Here is a 13,565-nt window from a genome sequence, read left to right on the forward strand (position 1 = left end):
CAAACGCGCCTGGCTTTTAAAGGGAACGGGAGATGACCTCTGATTGGTTGATTGCGTGTTACGCCCAAAACACACCCTATTAAACCATGCCCATGGCACGTGGACCTTTTTTTTTCTGGCGTCAAACTAGCAAAAGTGGATTTGGACACGCCCTAAAAGCACCTTCGACACGCTTAGATCATTAAAATGGGGCCCATAGTGCATGTTGATCAATCTCACAATTAACGGCATCGCATCCTTTTTAATGAGTACATTTTCTGTAGAGCGAATAGACAAATATAGAAAGACGTGCACGTTGTAATGCAATGCAGCGGTCCATCTTTATGAAACGGAGCGTGTCAGGGAGGTGCACTGGATTGATTTAAGTATGGAGAATAAGAGCAGCGCTACCATGAGTCCAGTCTCAAATCCCACAACCCAACAAACTCAACATGTGAACTAAGTTCCCGTGTTGAGTGGGTGGAGCTTACCTGAGGCACGTATTTGATCAGAGTGACTGCTAGTTTGATGTAGGAGAAATAGTAGAGGTAATCCAACCAGGCGATCTGTTTGGCTACAGCAAGAAACAAGCTGACCACGGCAAAGGTCCAGCCAATCACCAGCAGGAACACGGCTATGCGGGACACCCTTTGACCCCCCCTCTGGAGAGAGAGAGGACAGAGACCATTACACGCTGAGACAGAATCCAGGACACAAGCAAATACTTAACCCTCGTGTTGTCTTTCCGTGGACCAACATTAGGTTTTTCTGGGTCAAAATTTGAAGTTAAAATACGGAAGATGATTAGGGCCACTGGTGAAAAATGTATGTGAGTTCTGACTTTTTTCCCAGAATTCTGACATTTTTCTCAGAATTCTGAGATTAAAGTCTGACTTTTCAAAAGTCCGAATTCTGAGAAAAAAGTCCGAACTCACATACATTTTTCACCAGTGGCCCTAATCCTCTTCCGTATTAAAACCTCCTTAAGACACTTTTGTCACTTTACCCAAAGTTCTTTGTTGATTTTTATTTTGGACATTTTTGTTGTTGTTTTGAAGTTTTTGAAGCTTTCTCCGACATTTGTTGTACCTTTTTGACGTTTTTCTATCTTTTCCCAAAGTTCTTTCTCACTTTTTACAATGTCTTTGGCGATTATTTCTGCATTTTGTGGGACGTTTTTGTTGTTTTTCCCTACATTTCGGTCACTTTTTTTTCAATGTTCTTAAATCTGTTTTTTCTTAAAATGCTATGAAATTAAATAAAACACCCAAATTCTATGAAAATAGTGAACTGATCAGTTATTTAAGTTGTGAGGAGCATTGTATGGAACCATCCTCGTTATTATTATTATTTTTTTTTACTTTGGTTGAAGGAAACCGAAATTTCTGATTGAGAAACTTTTTGAAAATGGGTCAAATTTGACGCCAAGGACACCAGGAGGGTCAAGAGGCCAAAAGGATGTGATGTCACTGCGGTCCCGAGTCCAATGGAGTCCGCTAACATTCCCCCCCCCACACCACAGAAGTTCAACCCGACAGCGGCAGACAGCAGACAGACCTCAGGACCTGCTGGTTTGCTGTGTGAACTAGCCAGACCCTCCTCCACAGCGCTGTGAAGGAAGGTCTGGCAAAGCGAGACTAGGTAGGGTTAGATCCTTCACCGTTAGTGGAGATTTGAGTCTGCAGAGTAGTCCAGATGGGAAGTAACGAAGTACAAATGCTTTGTTACCGTACTCAAGTAGATTTTTCAGATATTTTTACTTTACTATTCATTTTTGTGCCGACTTTTTACTTTTACATTTTTAACACGAATGTTGGTACTTTCTACTCCTTACATTTCAAAAAACTGGCTTGTTACTTTAATTTCAGTTGAAACTAATTGGATGAGACTATACGTCTATACAAGACGACTCAACACATTTGGCGGCAAATCATCGCGGCTTGATGGCGGTAACGTTAGCGTAGTAAAATGAAGAAAACACTGAGAGCCTGACATATTACATTTCTTATTATTAGACTCCATGTTCAAAGATTTGCTGACTGTCAGTTCATTTTCTCATTCCCAAGGCTACTTTTACTTTTATACTTTAAGTAAATTTCCAAGCCTGTACGTTGTTACTTTTACTTGAATACAGAAGTTAAATCAGTACTTCTACTTATACCAGAGTATTTTGTAACACAAGTATCTGTTATTCTACTTGAGTATGGCAAGTGAGTACTTTTGCCACTTCTGCAAACCAGAAAACTTTGGTTGGATATTTGGCGCAATCGCCCTTCTGAACACTGAGGTGGCGTTGAACCTGTGTACGTTACCTCGTACGCAGCGGCCTGGCAGATGTAGACCAAGCAGAGCAGCACGGCGTGGATGCTGAAGAAGACGTCGTTTGCAGTGACCGGGTTGATTCCATTCGGGTTCCTCACCAGAAACTCCTCCTGGCAGGCAGAGACACATCACACCCTGCTCATTAACCGAGGAAATACGGAGACGTGAAACGCTGTGTTGTTGTTACCATCCCTGAAGGTGACCTGAGGGGACCCTGTTTCCATCCAGAGTGTGGGCATTGTAGAGGACTACAAATACCTGGGAGTGCACTTGGACAATAAACTGGACTGGGCCAAGGACACTGAAGCCCTCTACAGTCTCTAGGAAGGGCCAAAGCCGTCTCTGTTTTCTGAGGACGCTGAGGTCCTGCAGGACAATGCAGAGGATGTTTTATGAGTCTGTGGGGGCCAGTGCTATCCTGTTTGCAGCTGCATGCTGGGGCAGCAGGCTCAACAACCTGATCCACAGTATCTGGTCGGTGGAGCTGGACTCTCTGTCGGAGGTGTCAGCGAGGAGGACGCTGTCCAAACTACATGCCATCTTGGACAATGTCTTGCACCCACTCCATGACTTGCTTCTCTAAGTGTCTGACACACAGACATTTAGTGAGGTTGAAACTGGACAATATTATCTGTTTTGTGCAATAACCCCGTCTTAAATTATAATGTGCAATACTCTGCTGCGACTATTTATTCATTAATATATTTCACCATTACAGCTCCATTATGTAAATACTGTATCATAAAATTTAACTATTTAACCTTTAACTATGTAAATACCATACATATCCACACTCCTTATATTTCTTGTATTTATATTTTTACTCTGATATGTATACACTTCTTGCAACTGTACTTCACACAAGAGCAGCCATTTGCCCCCGTTACCTTGGAAACGTTGTGAAGTGATCAAACCGCAATTTTTTCAAGTTCCCACAATTTAATTGCATAAGCATTCCGCATATTCCATCGCATTTTTTAAGAAAACATGCCATCAAGAATTTTTGCCCACAACAATCACCAAAAAAACACATTTTTCATGAATTCTTGACATATGCGTCTTTTACTAAGGCAGCTAAAACACTGGATGGTCAATGCATATACAAACTATTTCTAATGCATGCATTCTGTTAGTATGTAAAGTAAACATAAGTGAATTTTACTTATTTACTTCTAGTTTGACACTGCTCTTACTGGTCTTAATGGCGGTGTTTGTTCTCATTTCTTTTCTGTGTTGTGTCTCGTCTTGCGTTAAGTTCTGCATTGTGCTTTGTTTTGTTGTTTTCTGTTGTTTTGATGGTGTTGTCTTTCTTTTTGTTTCCTTTTTTTTGACATCGAGGGCAGGGGGACCACAGATGAAAAATAGCCTCCTGGCTAATTCTGGCTTTTTTTAACCAATAGAAGATCATATTAACTTGCCCGGTCCCCTTTCATAAAAAACAACTGAATTGAATTGAAAGGACGAAGTTACCTTTATATAGGGCACCCAGAACAGTCCTATGTTGAAGACACTGTAGGCGATGAAGCCAGTTAGGTTGAGAGCCAGGAAGTCAAAGTTGAGACCTACGACACTGAACACAAACATGTTGCTATCATTAGTCAGACTTTATTTCATTCATATCGACACGGTTAACATGTAAGAGTTAATGCCCGACAAGGTGTCTATTATCAGGAATTAAACAACACGCCGGTTTTTGGGCTTAAAATGATTCAAAGACTGATTCTTGTCGACAGTTTGAGTGAAATGACACATTTGCAGTCTGGTTTAATAAATCCAAAAAGAGCCCTTAGAGCTGGAAGTCCGTCTTAGCCAGTGTAAGTAAGTAAGCAAGTAAGTAAAAGTTTATTTATATAGCACCTTTCACAGGTATAGGGCCACAAAGACAACAACAAAAACATTAATATCATAAAATACACACAATAAAAGCATAGACAGTACATGAGGTCATTCCACAACCTGGGGGCAACAGCCTGAAAAGATCGGTCACCTCTAGTAAGGTAGCGAGTGCGTGGAACCGTCAGCGGGTTCTGATCCACAGACCTCAGAGCACGCAACAACCGGGTTATACCGCTGAATCAGGTCACTAATATAGGGAGCCTGGCCTGTAAGCTGCTGAAAACTAGAACCAACATTTTAAAATGTATCCTATAAGACACGGGTAGCCAATGAAGTTTCTTTAGGATGGGTGATGTGAGACCTCCTGTTATGTACGTGTTAAAATTCTGGCTGCAGAGTTTTGTACTAATTGCTTCGAGAGCTCCTTTTGGTTTAGGCAAAAAATAAACTTTACAATGCTCAACCGCAAGACACAAAGATAAGCTCCAATCATTTCTTGAAACTATATTTCTAAGTTTTGAGATTTTCCTAATTGAAAAAAGCAGTTTCTCGTCAGCCGCTTGCAGTGCTGCACTAACGACATGTCTTTGTCCAGGATAACTCCCAAATTTCTAAGACTTGGCTTAGCAACTGACCTAATCACCCAATATTGTTTAATCCCGGGATTGCATCCTCAGGGCAATGATCAATGTTTTGTTTTGTCTGCATTTAGCTGCAGTGTAGAGTGTACCTGAGGGCTTCCTAGGGCAGTGTTTCTCAAATGGGGGTGCGTGTCCCCCTAGGGGTACGAGATTTCTTTAAATAGATTTTATGTCATGCATAATTCCCTGAAAAGTCATACTGTAATAGTATACTAATTAATTAATGGATTTTAAACATTTGAAGTAGCATTTCAGTGTTTTTCAGTTACAAAGTTGTAGTTTAGTCAATCAGAAAGTGGTGGTGCAGCGCTGTGATGTTCCCCTTTATCTCTCCTGTTGTCCTCGGGGCAAATTTGATCCGTTTAGAAAAACTTTCTATATCAGAACTATGACAAAAGTGATACATGTTGAGGAAGTTACAAAATGCTGACAAAAAAAAAAAAAAAAATCGACAAAAACATTTTTTTCTTTTAAACTGTGAAAAAGAAAAAAACAAACATCAAAAACATCGCCACAGGTGACGAAAACTGTTTAAAAAAGTACAAAAGAAATTGAAAAAAAGAAAAGAAAAAAAACATAATTAAAAAAACGTTAAAAAGTTACATAAAAATGGAAAATAATGACAAATAAATTAACAAAAAAAACACAAAAACATTTTTTCTTTTTTTTTTAAACTGTGAAAAAAGTGACCAAAAAAACCCATCAAAAACAACGCCAAAGGTGACAAAAACTTGTTTAAAAAAGTGACAAAAGAAAATGGGAAAAAACTTGAAAAAAAACCGTAATAAAAAAACAATAAAAAAAAACTCAAAAAAATGACATAAAAATGGGAAGAAGTGACAAATAAATTTGGAATAAAATTGACAAAAAGTGTAGAAAAATGTTGAAATTTTGACCCAGAAAAACACAAAGGATGCATGGTTGACGGGAAAAGAGCACAAGGGTTATATATAGCTTTTTATTTCTACCAAATATGCTTTCCTGGTCAGGGGGTACTCGTTTTTACAGGGGGTAAATTATTAAAAATAGTTGGTGAAGCCCAGTCCTAGGGTAATGCGTCGAGAATAAACGCCATGTAATTTAGAACACTTAGCTGAATGAGACTACCTTTTCCTCCTCCAGTTCTCCCAGGCTTGTGGGTAGAAGGACACCGACCAGGCCAGGAAGTAAATCCAGCCAATCACCTGACTGAGCACTGACAGCACGTCGCTATGGACGACCAGGAAGTGGATCCTGACGGACAGACTGGAGGAGAGAGAGAGAGAGAGAGAGAGAGAGAGAGAGAGAGAGAGAGAGAAGCCGGCGGTCAGTCAGTGCAGTGCGATGGGATGGATTGTGTGTCGGGACAGTGCAGCAGCAGTGGCGGCGGCGGCGGCCCCCCCACCTGTCCAGCTCCGTGGTGTTGCTGAGCAAGAACGTGGTCACCTGGCCGACATCATGAGCCGTCACGTTGAAGGCGAGCGAGCACGTCTGCGCGGGCAGGAACACCTCAACAACAAGCACAAGAGCTTTTAGTCAACAGCTCCTGGGCGGGGGCCGGTATCAGGTACACAGAGATCAAAATTAGAGCCCGACCGACATTATCAACCAATATTAGGCATTTCCCAAACTTATCGGTATCGGTATTTATATTGGCAGAATAAAAGTAAATAAATGATTCTGATAAATGAATATTTAAAAAGTAAATTGAAAACGGACTGTTAACCATGTTAGTGCTGGCGTTGCATAGTCTGTCCACCAGAGGGCGCTCTACAACGTCCCTGTTGGCAACACTGATTTTTTTTTTTTGTTTATGTGTTTTTTGTTCAAAGGACTTTAAGTTTTCATATCTTAAGTTTGTATTTTTATTCTTTTTTTTTTATCGGAACTTAAATATATTTTGATGTTCCTCTGTTCTGTTTTGACAAAAAAATAAATTATTGCCACTGAAAATATTGCGATACTAGGCTGTATCGATTTTTTTCCCTCACCCCTAATATTCAGTGAGGATTTAGCTATATCTGCTAATAATATGTTGGATTCATTATAGGACGTTTTCATTTTTTAACCCCTTATGTTGTCCTTGGGTCAACTGGACCCAATAAACGCTGAAAATGTCAACATTAAAAATATCAAAAAACTTTGGAAAAAAACACCGAAAACATTAAAAATCAGGACCCACAAAATTGAAAAAGTGACGATCACGTGGCAAAAAAGCAATAATGTTGAAAAAAAAGTGACCAAAACTTTTTTTATTCATGTTTAAAGGGAAGACAACACAAGAGTTAAAGAAACTTAAGAATAATTTGGACTCTGAGGATACCCTAGGGGCCCCAGACACCCTGTTGAAGATCTCTGTGCTAAAGGAAAGTAAGGGTTACCAAAAACACAACAGGATGAGTGTGTCTAGTGTGCCTCAGGCTAAATCTGGACTCATTCTCCTCTCCGCTCCACCCTTTTAGCATCTATGCTACGGAGTCCATAGTTGGACCAGACCCCACATGCACCTGCATCCAGACTGTAGGTTCCCTGCTGCGTCAGCTTACCTGCTCAGGCACGCTGATCACAGACGTGTAGTTGGTCTTGGAGCTGAAGGTCACGTTGATCCAAATGACAGCCGACTGGTTGACAGGGGAACTAGAGACAGACACACAAGTCCAGTCAGAAAAACGCTGATCCTGGCAGCCACAGCACCAGGATCCGGATTTCACTTCCTTTAAAGCTTTAGTGCGTTACGTTTTGATATTAATAAACATCCGTTTGCCACATGAGTTGCTCCAAAGCTAATTAAGACAGCTCTACACAACGCTCTCTATGATCTCTATCTCAGTATGACTATGTTCAGAAGATTGTGTCGCCCGGTGACTTTTGCGTGAAGATAATGACCTTTTTGTGTCCTCCTTAGCTACTAGCAACTGTGTGGAAGAGAGGTGGGGGGGGAGGGGCACGTACGCCATCACAGAAGACTCGTATCACGTGGACGTGCTGACAGTTTTTTTGTCAATTAGAATTCCTCATGAGGGAGACAGAAACTCCGCACTATAGCTTTAACTTCGGAGTGTTGTAGGAGCTGTTACACAGACACGGCTGACACACACACACACCTGTTTTTCCAGTTTTACCTGCAACACACTCACTCAATAACAGACCACAGATTCAATAACTTCCTTCAGGAAGTTTTATCTTAAATTAGCCACAGTCTGTAGTAGTGCAGAGGTTGAAGCTATGGCTTTTAAAGAGTAACTAAAGACAAGAAACAGATGTAAGGGAAACATTGAATGTTACAATGTGGGCTGGCCAATGCAACTCTCCCCAACATATTACTGTACATCCAACAGATGGGGTTGGTGCGAATGCCCCTTTAAAAAAGAACATACACAAGACAGACAGACAGGCACAGCCAATCAAATAAAACCTGCAGACTCATCCTAATCCTCCAAAAACTTGGTGTCAGCTTGGGAGTGAAAGAAGCTAACGCTACATACATGGTTACCTGGTGGTAATGGTGACGTTGGCTTTAGAGTTCTCCTCGAGGGTGACAGTCTCTGGAGCAAACAAGAACACTCTGGACTCTGGAGGACACACACACAGACAGACAGAGAAACAAAGAGACAGACAGAATAATAATCATTGGACATTCAGTCAAAGATGCTCCCAGAAACAAGTAGTAAATGGGCATATTTGTATACAGTTTCACCACCACCACCACCATCATCATCATCATCATCATCATCATCATCAATCATCATCATCATCATGAGATTTTCCTGTATATCTTCACAGTCTTTGATAATATCCAGGAGAGTGAGTGAGTCACCAGAGATGCAGCCCAGCGTCCCAAGCAGCAGCAGCAGCAGCTGGGCAGGAAGCCGTGTGCTCCCCCAGCCCGGAGCAGCCATGTCTGCAACGCACACACACAAACACACACAAACGCACACACACAAACACACACCGCATGCAGTCCTTTCACACAATCACAGAGGTTATTATATATATATATATATATATATATATATATATATATATATATATATATATAAATACATAACTGTCACTGTACTGAACTGTAACGCATACTGCACACATATTCATATAACACACATATTCATATAACATATATTATGTTAGAACCAATGACTGTATAGAACTAGGTCTGTGGTTCTAACCTAGTTCTATACAGTCTATGGTTCTAACCTAGTTCTATACATTCTATGGTTCTAACCTAGTTCTATACAGGCTATGGTTCTAACCTAGTTCTATATAGGCTATGGTTCTAACCTAGTTCTATACAGTCCATGTACTAACCTAGTTCTTTACAGTCTATGGTAGTAAACTAGTTGTATACAGTCTATGGTTCTAACCTAGTTCTATACAGTCTATGGTACTAACCTAGTTCTATACAGGCTATGGTTCTAACCTAGTTCTATACAGGCTATGGTTCTAACCTAGTTCTATACAGGCTATGGTTCTAACCTAGTTCTATACAGTCTATGGTGCTATCCTAATTCTAATCAGTCTATGGTACTAAGTATACCAATAGACTGTATATAACTAGGTTAGTACTACTAACCTAGTTATATACAGTCTATGGTTCTAACTTAGTTATATACTAGATCTAGTAAGTTAGATAGATTAGTACTTACCTAGTAATTAGTAGTATAGAACTAGGCTAGATCCATAGACTGTATCTAGAACTAGGTTGAAACACGTCATAGTGAGGACAGAGTCTACTGCATATTACATCAAATTATCAATCCTAATACTGAAACGGTTTATAAATAAACAGATGAAACTTCACTTACTTGAGCTGAGTTGAGTGGACCGCTTCCTGCTTCGCAGCTGCTCAGTCACATGACTTTTCTGTTTTCTGTTACAGTGGCATCTTGTTCCGTTTCTCACTCCCGGTAGGTTGCGGGTGGCCGGGCGGAGCCCTGGCGCCCCCTGCTGGACACTCACACAATACCTCAAAACCGAGATTAAGGAGGCATCAACCTCCAGGATATGACTATGTCACATTATTCACGTCCTCAGCTTTAGAAATACATCTTTATTTGGTCTGTAATACACTGTTTGTATTAAATGTAATGACTGAAAACAGTAAGACAATGGATGTTATGAAAGCAATCTCACAATCTATAGTTGATGTTCCGCAGATTTACATAAAAGGTCGGAACCATCCTTCGTGTTAAGTTTCAGTAGGACGTTTACTGTGGGGACTCCAGTGTGTGACCTTCCGGTGAAGTGCTCCGTGTTCCTGTTCGCCAACATGTTTCTAACGAAGCTCTGTTCCGTTTCACCGAGCAGTCTGCTCTCACGGTAAGGCTGGAAGGCTGTACACGCGCACATTCGGTTTACGTTAACGTGCACGTAGGAGCTCGTGCTGGTTTACTGTCAGACAGAAAAGAAGGGTCACGTCATTGGTGCTGGTTTTGGCAGCTCATATTTACGTGTGTGTGTGTGTGTGTGTGTGTGTGTGTGTGTGTGTGTGTGTGTGTGTGGTGGGTGTGGTGTCTGTGTGTGGTGTGTGTCTGTCTGTCTGTCTGTCTGTCTGTCTGTCTGTCTGCTGGTCTGTCTGTGTTTGTGTGCCTGTCTACTGTGTGTGTGTTGTGGTTTGTGTGTGTGTGTGTTGGTGTGTGTGCACCTGCAGGTGTGTCTCCCCTGTGCTCCCCCGGACAGCGGCCCCGGCCCGGGGCTCAGCCCCTGGGCTCGGCCAGGCTTCCCTGCTGCACACCCACCTGGCTCAGTGGAACTCCAACCGGGCGTCGGTGGTGCGCTGTGGCCGCCAGAAGTATGAGCGTCTGTACCCGGTGATGCTGGTCCGACCTGATGGATCCACAGTGAACATCAGATACAAAGAACCCAGACGCATCCTCATGGTGAGAGTACACAGTGGACATGCCTCTCTCTCTCTCTCTCTCTCTCTCTCTCTCTCTCTCCAACATGGCTGTCATTCTTCCTGCTTATTAACATGAGCGACCAGACAGTAGAGCCTGACTGAAATATCAGCGGGGGATATTATTGGCCGATATCGGGCATTTCCTGATTTATCGGCATTTTTAAAGCTTCAGTAGGTAACTTTTGTAAAAATGTATTTTTTTACATATTTGTTAAAACTGTCACTATGTCCTGACAGTAGAATATGAGACAGATAATCTGTGAAAAAAATCAAGCTCCTGTGGCTCCTCTCTGTGTTCCTACTGCCACTTGCAGAAATACACCGCTCCCGATCAGAAACAGCCAATCAGAGCGAGGAGGACTGTCTTAGCCGTGTCAATCACTCTCGTGTACGCGCTGCTCATACCCCTCCCTCGCACAGCGCTTACCGCCGTTCGAGCTCAAGATTGCTAGTGCACTGCAGCTGTGCTAATCGCGGAGAAACAACTTTTCAGGAAAACTGCAAATTTCTCGAGTGACACCTGCTCAGAAAACAAAGACGGAAAACGAGAAGACCGATGACGAAAAGAACGCTAAAAAAGAATTAAACCGACCCTGAAATAAAACAAGGGTCAACATCGGAGCGCTTTTCAGAGGTGGAGGGAGCTACGCCTCCTGAAAGGATTCAACAGGATTCTGAGCTAGCGTTACCACATTTCTGCTTACATGTAAGTGTCCCTGCTTTTTTTGTTTCATTTTTTAATAACTAACCAACTAAGATATCGATGGTTACAGTTCACTTTCAGTACACTGGTGATGGCGCAAATCTCAGTTTACTCTGTAGCTTGTTGCTAAGTCTAACAGTTAGCTTGTTAGCTTGTGGCACGGCAGGAATGTTGTAGCAGGTGAAGTTTAACTTTACTTGCTAACTCCTTCACCCTCAGTACAAGTAATATTGTTTCGATACCTACATTTAGTAAGCCAAAATGTTTTTTTGTCGATCACAATAAATGTAGCTTAGCTATGGTGAAACTACTTTTAATTGTGCGCTGTCCCCATCAACGTTTGGCAAGGCAGACTTCTACTTTTGATTATTTTTAAACACGTTTCCTTCCCCCTCAGGATGTAATTTGTAAATCAAATGTCTGACACAAATTCTTTGTGCTCCTTCAACAGGTCAGACATGGCCCCGGACACAGAGGCACGTGAAGGAATCGTCTTTCAGTCCAATTCAAAATGTTCCGTATTTCCTTGTGCAGGAGTACTTTGCAAAAAAAAAGCTGATATTTTACCCTACCTAATAAACCTACATATTTCTAAGATGTTGTTTCCTTGGCTTATTGAGCTTCCTCACTGATTCATCATTCCTACTGAAGTTTACGGTTTTAATTGATCCAAGGTAATTCGGTAATGACTGTGTAACGTGCTACTTTTGTTCTCACAAATGAGCGATTACATGAAAAATCATTTTAAACCCTTTTATTGAAAAAAAAATTTACAAAATAGAAATAATTTATATAAGCAAATTGTTTACATAAGCTATACCCTCCTCAGAATAAATTCTCTGTATTGTCCATGAGAATGTGGAAAGCATCGGTGGCCCTGCTTACTAGCCTGCGCGTTCACGGCAGGCCCCGCTGTGGGGGAGGAGCCGTGGCGCAGCAGAGAGCAAGGGGGAGGGACCTGTAAGGTGTGCTTGTTCAAATTTTTAGGCTAAGTCCACGTTTTCTCAGAACTCCCTACTGCAGCGTTAATGGCCGATTTTAAAAAAGAAGGAAAAAAAAAAAAAATTGCATTTATCTGACAAATAAATGATAGTAGTTTTGTCACACTCTTACAACATCCCTGTTGGCGTCACTGATTTTTTTTTTTTTTTTTTTTTTTTTTTTTGTAATTGTGTTTTTTGTTTTCAAAAGACTTTAGGTTTCATATCTTAAGTTTGTATTTTTATACATTTTATTCATCAGAACTTTAATATATTTTTACGTTCCTCTGTTCTATTGTAACAACAAAACAAATTATTATCATATTTATAACTACTGTTAGGGAAATCTGTTTTCTTACGCGTTACAGGATTTCTTTCATTTATTTAAAAAAATATATTTATCAGAATATTGGATTTTTAAAAAAACAAAATATTCATATTGGTATTGGCCTTAAAACCCTTTGATTGTTCGGGCTCTCCCAGACAGTTGGGTCATATTAATAGTATTACAGAAACAGGTGTTAAAAATCTCAAACGGGCCTGGCCTGCATCAAAACACACAGTGCACGCCCATGTGTTTGTGTTCTCCCTTTTAAAGTGGGTTCTAATGATTTTAGCATCTGCTTCCAGTATTTGGGGATAGTCTAGTGGCACATGTGGCTTCTGAGTAGGTCGTGGTTTTACTGACTTATCATGGCACTTAAAAAAAGCAGTATGTTAGCCTGTCCCACACCATTTTCCAAGTCAAAGTCCCACTCATCAAACGCTTGGCATGTCTAAGTTTGGAGACTTCCAGAGAAAAACCGAGGTATCATGACTTTTAGTGTGTTTTCCAGCCAAGGCTGAGGTAACCCTGATGACATCACTATGACATCATCAGTTATGTTCTCAGCCTGGGGAAAGCCCAGTCAGAGCCACAGAGGACATCATACAGCTGGTTCCTGCTCTGCCGACTGACAGACCTCCAGAACCAAACTCATAACCTGCCCTGCTCCTATAGCGTACAAGTCCACGAGTGCGTGTTCATATTTGGATGTTTTACATGTTGTTTCTTTGTGTGTTGAAAGATGCCCGTGGATCTGTCCAGTCTGTCTGAGGAGGAGCGTCGAGCTCGACAGAAAAAGAGGGAAGTGAAGAAGACGAAGAAACAGACAACCATCCACTACGAGGACGACTTTGAAGCTGACAAATACAGCCAATTCTGGAAGAAGAAGTGACTTGTTCAGATA

The 13,565-nt window shown here is 41.3% G+C and overlaps 2 protein-coding genes across 3 annotated transcripts in view; one reads left to right on the forward strand and one right to left on the reverse strand.

Annotated features, from left to right (window-relative positions):
• ctns (cystinosin, lysosomal cystine transporter) overlaps positions 1-9,612 on the reverse strand; it is a 12,305-nt gene extending 2,693 nt beyond the window's left edge. Inside the window, exons 1-9 of one of the 2 annotated variants that reach the window (XM_032525330.1) lie at positions 9,560-9,612; positions 8,575-8,720; positions 8,251-8,329; positions 7,304-7,394; positions 6,163-6,266; positions 5,886-6,023; positions 3,772-3,871; positions 2,292-2,411; positions 471-641 (exon numbers count right to left, since the gene is read on the reverse strand). In XM_032525330.1, coding sequence (XP_032381221.1) covers positions 471-641; positions 2,292-2,411; positions 3,772-3,871; positions 5,886-6,023; positions 6,163-6,266; positions 7,304-7,394; positions 8,251-8,329; positions 8,575-8,656 — 885 coding nt within the window. In that variant the 5' untranslated portion in view covers positions 8,657-8,720; positions 9,560-9,612. The remainder of the gene's footprint in view (positions 1-470; positions 642-2,291; positions 2,412-3,771; positions 3,872-5,885; positions 6,024-6,162; positions 6,267-7,303; positions 7,395-8,250; positions 8,330-8,574; positions 8,721-9,559) is intronic. The other variant, XM_032525331.1, reaches the window with a different exon arrangement.
• A 253-nt stretch (positions 9,613-9,865) lies between these two features.
• mrpl55 (mitochondrial ribosomal protein L55) lies at positions 9,866-13,559 on the forward strand. Its single transcript, XM_032525344.1, has 3 exons — positions 9,866-10,073; positions 10,405-10,633; positions 13,404-13,559. The coding sequence occupies exons 1-3, from the start codon at positions 10,024-10,026 to the stop codon at positions 13,551-13,553; spliced, it is 429 nt and encodes a 142-aa protein (XP_032381235.1). The 5' UTR covers positions 9,866-10,023; the 3' UTR covers positions 13,554-13,559.
• The last annotated feature ends 6 nt before the right edge of the window (positions 13,560-13,565 follow it).

This window comes from Etheostoma spectabile, chromosome 9 (assembly GCF_008692095.1).
Source record: "Etheostoma spectabile isolate EspeVRDwgs_2016 chromosome 9, UIUC_Espe_1.0, whole genome shotgun sequence".
NCBI classification, from domain to species: domain Eukaryota; kingdom Metazoa; phylum Chordata; class Actinopteri; order Perciformes; family Percidae; genus Etheostoma; species Etheostoma spectabile.

Coding starts and splice junctions, on each gene's coding strand:
- mrpl55 (XM_032525344.1), top strand. CDS start 10,024: ATGTTTCTAACGAAGCTCTGTTCCGTTTCACCGAGCAGTCTGCTCTCA. Junction 10,074..10,404: donor CCGAGCAGTCTGCTCTCACG/GTAAGGCTGGAA, acceptor GTGCACCTGCAG/GTGTGTCTCCCCTGTGCTCC. Junction 10,634..13,403: donor AACCCAGACGCATCCTCATG/GTGAGAGTACAC, acceptor GTGTGTTGAAAG/ATGCCCGTGGATCTGTCCAG.